Genomic DNA, 12,071 nt, shown 5'->3' with positions numbered 1-12,071 from the left:
ACATAACATATAAACATATAAGTATATACAGGTATAAGTATATACATACTTTTATTTATTTAGTCATATTTATTTTTGTATTTATTTGATTTGTCAATTGCTTACAAGATGATAGGTATAAGTATAAACATGAGTAAGAATACAGGAAATAGGTACGAATAAACGGGGACATAGGACAGGGACAGTAGGCATGATGGTGCACTTATGCACTCCCTTTACACAGACCTCTTAGGAATGGGGTGAAGTCAATAGTGGATAGTAGTGGATAGTTTAATATCTCTCTCTCTCTCTCTCTCTCTCTCTCTACCTACCTACCTACCTATCTATCTCTTTCTCTCACTTCATCTATATACCATCTCTTTCTCTCACTTTGTCTATCATCTCTTTCTCTCGCTTCATCTATCTATCAATCATTTATTTTTATTTATTTGTCAATCGCTGACAAGATAGTATAAACATGAGTAAGAATACAGGAAATAGGTACGAATAAACGGGGACAGTAGGACAGGGATGGTAGGCACAATGGTGCATTTTGATAGATGGATAATGAGTACGAATAAATGGGAACAGTATGATTTAATTTAATTTAGGTTTCATTTAAATTAGGTTTAAATGGGATGTATTCCGGTAGAGCTGTGCCCCGACTTGGGGTAAGAGATGCCAAGATGAGAGTGTGTGTGTTTTCTTGAGTGTTTTTCAATCGTAGTAACTTTTTAAGATGTGTGGACTTCAACTCCAAGAATTCCCAAGCCAGCAACACTGGCTAGGGAATTCTGGGAATTGAAGCCCACCTACAGGGAGTCCTCGACGTACAACCACAACTGAGCCCAACATTTCTGTTGTTAAGCGAGATACGTGCTAAGTGAATGTTGCCCCCTGGAACGACTCCTCTGGCCACATTTGTTAAGTGAATCACTGCCATTGTTAAATTAGCAATGTTCAGTGAATCTGTCTTCCCCATTAGCTTTGCTTGTCGGAAGATCATGCAAGGGGATCACATGATCCCAGGACACTGTGACCGTCATAAATATGAATCAGTTGCCAAGCATTTGGATTTTTGATCATATTTTGACCACAGGGTTGCTGTAATGGTCATAAGTCACTTTTTTCAGTGCCATTGTAACTTCAAACAGTCACTAAAGTTGTAAATTGAGAACTATCTATCTAATCTATCAATCAATTTGTCATGTATCTCATCAATCTATCATCAATCATTATATATTTATCTATCACCTATCTGTTTATCTCATCTATCATCAATCTATCATCTATCATCTATCTTACCTATCAAATTGAATGTATCATTTAGCTCATCTATCAATCATCTATTTGATTATTTGTCATCTATCTCTTCAATCTATCAGTCATTATCTAATACCTATCATCTATCTAATTTAATATATCAACATCTATCATCTTCATTATCATCTATTTGTCATCTATCTCTTCAATCTATCATTTATCAGTCATTATCTAATATCTATCATCTGTCTATTTCATCTATCTCATCTATCTATCTCTCAATCTGTCATTATCTATCATCTATTTGTCATCTATCTCATCAATCTATTATGTATGTCATTATCTAATATCTATCATTTATCTATCTCATTTATCATCAATATATCATCTATTCTGGGTCATCCATCTCATCTATAATATAATTTATCATCTATCATTTAGCTCATCTATCAATCATCTATGACCTATTAGTCATTATCTATCTATTATCTATCTGTCATCTATCTCATCAATCTATCGGTCATTAGCTACCTAATATCTATCATCTGTCTCAGGGGTCTCCAACCTTGGCACCTTTAAGACTTGTGGATTTCAATTCCCAGAATTCCTCAGCCAGCAAAGCCAGCACTTTAAAGCAAAGCTGGCTGAGGAATTCTGGGAGTTGAAGTCCACAAGTCTTAAAGTTGCCAAGGTTGGAAACCCCTGATCTATCTCATCTATCATCAATCTATCATTCTAGTTCATCTGTCTATCTCACCTATCTAATCTCATCTCTCACCTGTCATCTATTTGTCATCTATCTATCTATCTATCTATCTATCTATCTATCTATCTATCTATCTATCTATCTATCTATCTATCTATCCATCCATCCATCCATCCATCCATCCATCCATCCATCCATCTATCAATCATATACTTCTTGGAAGGAAAGAAGGATGGGAAAATGCTTAATATTGCAGGTTGGAAGTTGAAGGTGCTGCGGAGCTTAGCTGCGATTTTCCACCATCAGGATCAAGCACTTGCAAAAATCTTTCATCCTTAAAAGTCTAAATTCCAACCGGTCCCGTACAGATACTCCATATACATGTTTAAAAAAAAAACAAATTAACTTGCTCCCGCGCTTCTTCCATACGAGATCCCTCCATCTCAAAAAGCAAAAATCCGACTTTTATGACTTATTCAGGCGAGCCTCATCGACACCCCTACCCGGAAGATGTTGAAGGATTCCTGGACGACCAAGGGACTCGAAAGTCAAGGCAGCTCGTGTGAATCTGCCTTTCCCGATCGGCCAAAGCGGCAGTGCTTCAACGGGAACCTTTCGTAGAGATAGAAAATTAGAGCAAACTCGGATCGCTTCCTCGCGCAGGCATGAAGGATTAGGCGCTGTCCAATAGGGCGCATTTTCAGCAAAGAGCTGCAAAGGAGGCGAAAACGGGACTTTCCGTCGGGTTTTGGCAGAAATTAAGGTCCTGCATCGCTTTGTAGGGAAGTTTGTTATTTGTTCTCTGAACGGCTTCGACTCTTTTCTCTCTGCCGCGCGGGCAGATTTTTGGGGGGGAGGTTGGACTGAGCCTAATTAGTAAGGCAGCATTTTGCATTCGTGTGTATGGTTCGCGTGTGAATACGGCACGGGTGATAATGCAGAGGTTGGTGATGCGAAAGATGACCGCGGAAATTTTGTTAGCTCTGTTGCTCTTGTTGCTTTTTTTTGAAAGAAAGTAAGAAAGGAAGGAAGGAAGGAAGGAAGGAAGGAAGGAAGGAAGGAAGGAAGGAAGGAAAGGGAAAGAGAAAAAAGAGAAAGAAAAAGAAAGAAAGGGAGAGAGAGAAAGGGGAGGGGAGGAGGGGGAGAGAGAAAGAAAAAGAGCTAGAGAGAAAGGGAGGGAGGGGAGAGGATGGGAGAGTCAGAAAGAAAGAAAAAAGAAACAAAGAAAAAGAAAGAAAGAAAGAAAGAAAGAAAGAAAGAAAGAAAGAAAGAAAGAAAGAAAGAGAAAAACATATATACTCAGACTGGGATTGAAGGCTTCCAGCACCTCTCAACCTTTGGCAATTTAAAAGACTCATGGACTTCAACTCTCAGAATTCCCCAGCGAGCATTGCTGGCTGGGGAATTCTTGGAGTTGTATGTGGCCTGCATGTAGTCCAACATTTCTCAACCGTGTTACCTTTGTGATAAGTGGACTTCAACTCCCAGAATCCTCCTGTCAGCAGGGGATTCTGGGAGTTGAAATCCACCTATTATAAAGTCGCCAGGATAGAGAAATGCTGACCTAGGCTGTTGCATTGAATGCGGGGCTTTATTGTAAGATAAAAGACAGCCCTTTAATTCAGAAAGCTGCCCTTTAGATTTATGGAATCTAATGACTATTTTCTTGGTTTTGTTCTTGAATCCTCTTTTATAAAGCAAAGTTATCAATAATTATTTTTAATGCTTATGAATCTCTTTCAGATGTGCTTCCCTTTCAGGTTTCTCCTTTGTTTTTGCCCCCGCCCCAAATGTGTATTTAAGACAAATTGTTCTTACGTCCTCTTCTTTAAAAAATTTGCCTTGTAGATGTGGCCTGATAACATTGATGACTCCAGTCTCTCCAGGCAAATGGGATGGTCTCCACTAAAAAATCCAGTTGATTTGTTTCATTCAGAACCCGTCGTGAAAATATGTGCTCCTATGGTTAGGTATTCAAAGTAAGTGCCTGTTCTGATCCAACTCCCCAAACACGACAAACCCTTTGTAGTTGAAGCAATAATTTCTTTATTAGGGGAACCAGCAGCCCCGGCAAAAAGTTTCTCTCTCACTAAAGGGTAACAAGTCTGTCGGGCAGAGAGATGAATATTTGTCTGCCACATCTATTCATCTCCACCCCCTGCCTTTTATCCCCAGAGCTAGGGTGAGGCTTCGCTAGCAGTTGTGGCTCTTCCGTCCCAAAGACCGGCCTATAGATTTCTACTGCTCTCCTCTCCACTGCCTTCTGAGCATCTGCGCGTCAGGCACTGGACCCGGCTGTTCCTCCTTTTCCTCATCAGCCACCTCCAGACCTGGGGGCTGTTGACTCTCCATCTGAGGGCTGACAGACGGCCCAGGCTCTGCCTCTCTCCCTCTCTCTCCCTCTGTCCCTCCCTCCCTCCCACCCACCCCTGATAGCTCCATTCCCTCTTACCCCTCGGAGCTCCCAGGTTGCCATGATGCTGACCCTGACTCCCACACCTCCTCCTCCTCTGATTTGGCTGCTGGAAGGGCCAGTGGCCAACAGGCCACAACAGTCCCACAGTCACGTGACCGCAATTTCTGACACAGTACACCTTGTGGGTTGGGAAGCCTGGTTTAGATTAGCCCTCCAAAGCTAATATAATATAGTATAATTAATTACATACTGGTTCATCAAACAGGGCAAAGGCCTTGTGTGAAAGTGCCAATTCTAGTAAAGATAGCTCCAGTCACGATCAAATGGTCATCAAGCAGGAAAGTGGTGTCCCGTGGATTAATTTGCTTTGAAATGCAAATGCTGGTGGATTGAATGAACAAAGTTAATATTCCTCCCATTTTCCCAATAACAACAACCTTGTGAGGTGAGCTAGGCTTGAGAGAGAGTGACTGGCCCAAAATCACCCAACTGGCTTTCATGGCTAAGGCAGAACTAGAACTCCCCATCTCCTGATGATTGGTCCAAAGTCACCCAACTGGTTTTCATGGCTATGGCAGAACTAGAACTCCCCATCTCCTGGTGATTGGTCCAAAGTCACCCAACTGGTTTTTATGGCTATGGCAGAACTAGAACTCCCCGTCTCCTGATGATTGGTCCAAAGTCACCCAACTGGCTTTCATGGCTATGGCAGAACTAGAACTCCCCATCTCCTGGTGATTGGTCCAAAGTCACCCAGATGGTTTTCATGGCTATGGTTGGGACTAGAACTCACCCAGTTTCTAGTCTTAACCACTAGACAAAACTGGCTCACTACATATGCATAAAATGACCCAATTGCATGCAGTGTTTTCCAGAATAAAAGATCAATATTAACTAAAGTGATAATTTGGAGGGGGGGAAATCCACTCTTTTGGTAAATTAAACATGTACTTACTGGTATCTCGAATGCTTTTATATTTGTAGATTGTCTTTCAGAACTTTAGTCAGGAAATATGACTGTGATTTATGCTACACACCAATGATCATTGCAGCGGATTTTGTCAAATCTTTGAAAGCCAGGCACAGTGAATTTACAACAAACCAAGGTGGGTTGTGTACATTCTCTCACCCCTCTGGAGCTTTTGAAATCCTTTTTAATGCCCAGGTAGTTGTCCTCAAAATATCTTTTTCGAAACATACACAAAATCTAATGTAGAGCTCAGAAAGACCCTGATTAGGATTGAATCATTGCACAGAGATATGAAATAATATGTTTGGTTTGGGCCTGATATATTGTTAGAATAAAACCAACAGTGATTTCTTCAGTAAGAATGATGGAACAAACCAAGGTTTACAGCTTGTAGTCCCAGGAAGTAAACCTTCAGCCTGTCGCCCACCAAATTTGAAAATGTTCTTTGGTCTACTTATTCAAGTTAAATTATCCTTGGATCAAGTCCTTATTCTTTTAGTAGATTCATAACATGTTATTCTCCAGAAGTTCCCAAAATATGGATGTCCATATATCAAGAACCTTGTAAAATAGCTGGGACTAGAAGTAGCTTCTAGTCAAAGATATCCACTGAATTTAAAGCAGCTGAGTTGAACAACTAGAAGTAGATGGAAGAGCAATTTCAAATTCAAGATACTTGGAGGGCAACAGATTAAAGAAAGCTTAATATATAGGACTGCAGATTCACACTAAATCCTGGTTTGTTCCATCCTTACTGAATAAAATCATCACTGAATAAAATCATCATGAGATTCATTCAGGCAGGTTCTCCCTAACTGGAATTCAGTGCTAGCCAATACACCACATTGGTTCTCTCATTGATGTATCTAGAATGCACCTTATTTCCTAAATATCAGTGATTTTTATTTATTTACTAGCTTGATACCCATGCTTCGCTACAAAACTATGTGGTTGGGCCTAGTTTTGGGGGAGGAAAATAAGGGGAAAAAAATTGTGCCTCTGCCTACCAGCATCCATCGGTATTCATCTGGCTAGCGTCCTGTCAGTGTGTGAGAGAGTTGAGGACTGTTTGGAAACTGAGATAGTATTTGTGTGAGCAAGAAGGAGACAGTAAGGAGCCTGGGCATGGCTTAGCTCCACTGTTCTGTACTAAAGCTGCTTGGTGCTGTGAAATTGAAACTGAAACTGAAACTCCTCTCCTCTGTTTGTGTTCTGCATTTGGAAGAGATTTCTTTTCAGGTGAGGAGGGGGAGTAGAACTCCTTAGCATCAGAGCTTGTTAATAATAATAATATAGGAAATACTTCAAATGCTCTGATGGTCATTTCAAAAAATCCTTTCTTAGTGAGCACCTAGAAGCCAAGAGGAACATACGTGCCAAATTTCAAGTTTGTAGGTTTTACGGTTCTGGAGATTTTGTGATGATGCATGAGTGATATTTCACTTATATATATATATATAGATTACAATTCTTTTTTTTTACAGGTGACCATCCTTTGATTGTTCAATTTGCTGCTAAAGAAGCACAAGTTTTGGCAGATGCAGCTGGGCTTGTGAGTCTGTTTGCGGATGGCATAGATTTAAACTGTGGTTGTCCACAAAGGTGAGTGACCGGAGAACAATATATGGAAACAATTCTTTCTCCTTCTCCCTCTCTCTCTTTTTCTCTCTATTTTTCAAGGAAAATCCTCCCAATAAGTTTCAAATAAACAGAACATACCACTGAACAAAATAGCAATAGCCCTTAGACTTATATACCGCTTCACAGTGCTTTACAGCCCTCTCTAAGCAGTTTACAGAGTCAGCCTATTTCCCCCAACAATCTGGGTCCTCGTTTACCAACCTTGGAAAAACAGAAAGCTGAGTCAACCTTGAGCCAGTCAGGATCGGACTGCTGGCAGTTGGCAGAATTAGCCTGCAATACTGCATTCTAACCACTGCACCACCACAGCTCTTAAAGTACAGAACATTTTTAATAAAACACATTCTTTATTTAAAATGTAGATATGCACTTCCATATATTTGACCGGTGTCTAAAATGATACTTCTCAACCTTGTCAACTTGAAGTTGTATGAACTTCAACTCCCAGAATTTCCCAGCCAGCATGTTAGTTTAACATTTTAAACTAAATTGTAAATGCCTCTAACTTAATATGTTTACACCTGGGCAGAAAATCCAGAGGCAAAATCTTTGGGTGCTTAGTGAATGCAAATGAGTTTTTCTGTGAAATCAGAAACTCAGTCCCATTTTGCTAGTGTAAAGAAGCATTTCTTAAAGCAACTGCTGTTGTACTGATTTTCCATATACTATTATTCTCTTTCTTTATATTTGAAAATTAGGTAAACCTGCAGAGAAATTGGAGCTTTTCAATATATATTTTTGTTTAAATAAGTAGTTTTTTTAGTATAACGTAGTAGGCCAGTAGTTCTCAACCTGCGACCACAAAAGCTTGAAGAAATATTATTATTTCAATCTTGAGTTAAGATCTTGGTGGTCTGTAGCCACAAAAGGTATTTAAAGGGGGCCCTTTATTGTTTTCTTCCAGGTGGGCCATGGCAGAAGGCTATGGTGCTTGCTTAATAAACAAACCACAACTGATACAAGAGATGGTGAGATCAGTAAGAAATCAAGTGGAAAAACCCACATTTTCAGTATCTATTAAGATACGGTAAGTCCTTTATAGAGATATATATGTGTGAATTGTCTTATAGATGTGGTGGGCAGCAGAAAAGAAAATGTATTTTCTGTATTAGCTACATAAAAAGATATTGCAAATAATCAATTAAGAAGCTGTCTTTAATTCGTAACCATATGATTTAGTGAAAATTCAAGGCATTTGTATTATTCAGGAATAATACCACAATAGCACTAGCACTTAGACTTATATACCACTTCATAGTGCTTTACAGCTCTCTCTAAGCGGTTTACAGTCAGCTTATGGCCCCAACAGTCTGGGTCCTCATTTTACCCACCTTGGAAGGATGGAAGGCTGAGTCAACCTTGAGCCAGTCAAGATCGAACTCCTGGCAGTGGCATAGAATTACCTGTACATACCTATATCTATATGTGTCTCCTTCCCTCCCCTTCTCTGTTCTTAATTCTTCACTATATTTTCACGCTGAGAAAATATTTTCACCTGCTGAGTTACCTTTTTTTCCCCTCTCCGCACGGAACGGAAGGATCCATGGAGATCTACAGAGAACCGTAGACCTCTGCCAAAAAGCAGAGTCAGCTGGCGTATCCTGGATCAGTGTACACGGGAGAAGTGTAGAAGAAAGACATCAGCCAGTGCGCTACGATGCAATTAAGGCAATTAAAGACAGCGTCTCCATACCGGTGGTAGCTAACGGTGATGTGAAGTCCCTGAAAGATGTGGAGGCCATTCATCAAAGAACAGGAGCTGATGGTGAGAACAACCTTGGTTCTTCTAAGTTTTTTTTTCCTCCCTGATGCTTGTTTCCAGCAATGCTGGCTACACTATTCTGGGCATTGGAATCCACCCACCTTAAAAATGACTAAGGTTAGACAATATTACACTCATCTTGTTTCAAATAGCTATATAAGGAGCTGATGTTAAACCTGTGATGACCCGGGACGTGGCACAAAGGAACACAGTCAGATTAGCAATAGGAGTCCCTTTATTATCTCCAACTTTGCCCCACGTGTCCTGGTTACCTTCTGGCTAGAGAAAAACTCTCCCAGGAACAGCCTTTGATTGCAAAAAATTAAGTCCAAAACATGAGCAACACTGTAACTTAAAGTCCAAACAAGCCATACTAAAGTAATTAGTTTGACAGGGCAGGAGGAAGAATTTCAGACTTGAAGGCACGGCAAAACTCACATAGTTGGGAAGACTCCAGGAACACAGATAAGCCACGACAACCCAGGATAAAGTCACATTTGCTCCCAGCAGCCTGCCACATGCAGCCTGCCTTTCTTATCAACTGTCTTCCCAGCTGTGGCTAATGAAAGGAATCAGGGCCCTTTCCTCCCCCGTAAGCCACGGAACCCACATTACTCTCTTCTCCGTTCCTCCTTGCGTGCCCTAGAATGAAGAGCGGGTGGGTCTTGGTCTTCCTCTGAACTCCCTCTCCCTTCCTCTACCTCTCCCCTGCTCTGCCCAGTTGGACTTTGCCCTTCCCCAGCCTCCTCCACAGCCAATGGAGCCACACTCCCATTCCCTGTCAGCTGTCCGGCTTCCTCCTCGGATTCAGACTCTCACAGGGGCATGACAAAACCCATGTAAGCTCATATTCTAAGAAATACTTTTCACTGGGTTAAATGGGTCTTTCTTCTAAGTTTCTAGACTCAACTGAAATGTAGTCAAATCTATCTCCCCAGGGGTGGGCTTCAAAAATTTGAGTAATGGGTTCTCTGCCCGGTTGCTGGGTGGGCATGACCATGATTGGCATAGCCTAGTCAGCCTCCTGCACCGGGAGGCAGGGCATTTTTTCCCTCCCCAGGCTCCGGAGGCTTTCCTCAAGCCTCCGGGTAGGCGAAAACAGCCTTCCCGGGCTCCAGAGGCTCTCTGGAGGCAAGAAACGGGCCTGTTTCTGGCCTCTGGGAGGCCCATTTTTCGCCCTGTCCGAGCCTCTTCATGGGCCCTGTACTTATCTGGGATCCAAAACAGGCCACAAGGGGACTCCTGGCAGGGGAGGGGAGGGCGGAGCCAGCCGGGGGTGGGATTTACCGGTTCACCGAACTGGCCATAAAATTAGATTCCGGTTCGCTCAAATCAGGGTGAACCGGTAGCAGCCCAATCTCCCTCTGTTAACCATTTGAATCTTCCAGAATGCTGCCTTTCTGCTTCTAGTATCCTCTCCGTTAACCCTTATTACATTCTTGGCAGGACTAGACTTCCTGTCTCAGAAACTTCTCTGGAGTTTTTTTACCTTCCTTTGCTGGTACTTTGCTTGTGTGGAGTGACCATTCAAAGTTACAACGGCACTGAAAAGAGTGATTTACGACCATTTTTCACACTTACAACTATTGCAGCATCCCCCCAGTCATGAGAGGCCAGGTGAGGAGATGTGTGCCTCGATGTGAGTGATATTGAGTTGGTCACGCCCAGCCAATAACACGACCACCAAGCCAGGCCCACCACCTAAGCCATGCCCACAGAACCGGTTGATTAAAAAAATTGAATCCCACCCTTGATCAACACCTCTTCTTGTTCTACCCTAACCCTCAAAGTAGTACAACGGTGGCCACTATCAGTGGATACCAAAAAAATTATCCATTCCAGCTTTAAGATAAATATATATTTGTGGTTTTCTGAAAATATATTTCTTTTCCTTTTGTAGGTGTCATGGTTGCGAGAGGGCTCTTAGCCAACCCAGCTTTATTTACAGGGTATGAAGACACACCTCTGCAGTGTGTTCAGGACTGGGTGGATATAGCCCTTGAGCAGGGTACCCCTTTCACCTGCTTCCATCATCATTTAATGTACATGCTGGAGAGGGTGACTTCAAAACAAGAAAAAAAGATTTTTAACGTTTTATCAAGTACGTCTGCTGTTTTGGACTACCTTAGAGATAATTATGGTGTTCGGTAGCCTTCTAGATATATTTAATTGTGAGAAGACCAAACTCGTTTATAAATTCTGTACGCCTACGGTTGTTTTTTCTACTCGAGGATTTCCGTATGTGCATTTATACGATTTTAGCATTTTCTTATGAGCAAATTGTGAATAAAAACAGCAACCGTCCATAGGTTTATTTAGCCCTCATCAAGCAAACTGTACTTCAATAGGTGCAAACTGTGAACCTTAATCTCAGGTTGGTTTATTCGGACTGAGTACAGCTATAGACATGGCTACGTTATAAAAATAATTTAATAAAAGAGATACACAGACAAAACACAAGCAATAAATCAGCTCAACCAGCATTATAATATATACTTAATTTGAGGCCTTCAATTAAGCAGAGACCTACACCAACTTTAGGACCCAGTTGTCCTTTTCTCACAGCTATAATATACAAAGATGCTGATTGCAATCACATATGCAGGTAGTCCTCGACATATGACCACAATTGAGCCCAGAATTTATGCTGCTAAACAAGACAGTGCTTATGTGAGTTTGGCCCCATTTTATAACCTTTCTTCCATAGCTGTTAAATGAATCACTGCAGTTGTTAAGTTAGTTAACATGGTTCTTAAGTAAAACTGGCTTTCCCATTGACTTATCACCCATCCCCACCCACTTGTGACTGTATGACTGTAACTTTGTCACTTGTATCCTTACGGTTTATATTGACTGTTTCCTAGTATGATGTGATTGCTTATTGTACCCTATGACTATCATTAAATGTTGTACCTGCTGATTCTTGACTTTTGATAAATGTATCTTTTCTTTTATGTACACTGAGAGCATTTGTACCAAGACAAATTCCTTGTGTGTCCAATCACACTTGGCCAATAAAGAATTTATCTATCTATCTATCTATCTATCTATCTATCTATCTATCCTTCTATCCTTGTCATAAGGTCACAAAAGGTGATCATGACCCAGGAACGTTGCTACCGTCATAAATCTGAGCCAGTTGCCAACATCTCTGAACTTTAATCATGTGACCATAGGGATAATGCCATGGTCCTAAAAGTGAAAAACAGTTATAAGTCATTTTTTTCAGTGCCATAGTAACTACAAACGATCACAAAACAAATGGTTGTAAGTTGAGGAATACCTGTAATTCTTCTTCCAGCATCCTGCATTCCTTTCAGCAGAGATTAATATC

At 41.1% G+C, this 12,071-nt stretch overlaps 1 protein-coding gene across 3 annotated transcripts; it reads left to right on the top strand.

The window, feature by feature from the left end:
* The first annotated feature begins 2,468 nt into the window (after positions 1-2,468).
* DUS4L (dihydrouridine synthase 4 like) lies at positions 2,469-11,043 on the top strand. Of its 3 annotated transcripts, none has more exons than XM_026701290.2 (7): positions 2,469-2,711; positions 3,797-3,927; positions 5,349-5,470; positions 6,819-6,936; positions 7,880-8,002; positions 8,514-8,740; positions 10,638-11,043. In XM_026701290.2, exons 2-7 carry the CDS (start codon positions 3,797-3,799, stop codon positions 10,886-10,888), a joined length of 972 nt encoding a protein of 323 aa, XP_026557075.2. In that variant the 5' UTR covers positions 2,469-2,711; the 3' UTR covers positions 10,889-11,043. The 3 variants fall into 3 exon arrangements, with proteins under 3 accessions (XP_026557075.2, XP_087791685.1, XP_087791684.1); XM_087935559.1 differs by having other exon boundaries at positions 2,479-2,891; XM_087935558.1 differs by having other exon boundaries at positions 2,522-2,726.
* The last annotated feature ends 1,028 nt before the right edge of the window (positions 11,044-12,071 follow it).

The sequence above is a fragment of the Pseudonaja textilis genome, chromosome 5, assembly GCF_049901715.1.
Source record: "Pseudonaja textilis isolate UNSWEBS1 chromosome 5, rPseTex1.2, whole genome shotgun sequence".
In the NCBI taxonomy this organism is placed as follows: Eukaryota; Metazoa; Chordata; class Lepidosauria; order Squamata; family Elapidae; genus Pseudonaja; species Pseudonaja textilis.
This window is presented reverse-complemented; position numbering and strand designations above follow the sequence as displayed.

Excerpts from the sequence above, each read along its gene's own strand:
- DUS4L (XM_026701290.2), top strand. The coding sequence starts at position 3,797 with ATGTGGCCTGATAACATTGATGACTCCAGTCTCTCCAGGCAAATGGGA. Across the intron at positions 8,003-8,513 it reads TCAGTATCTATTAAGATACG|GATCCATGGAGATCTACAGA; the intron begins GTAAGTCCTTTA and ends ACGGAACGGAAG. Across the intron at positions 8,741-10,637 it reads TCAAAGAACAGGAGCTGATG|GTGTCATGGTTGCGAGAGGG; the intron begins GTGAGAACAACC and ends TTCCTTTTGTAG.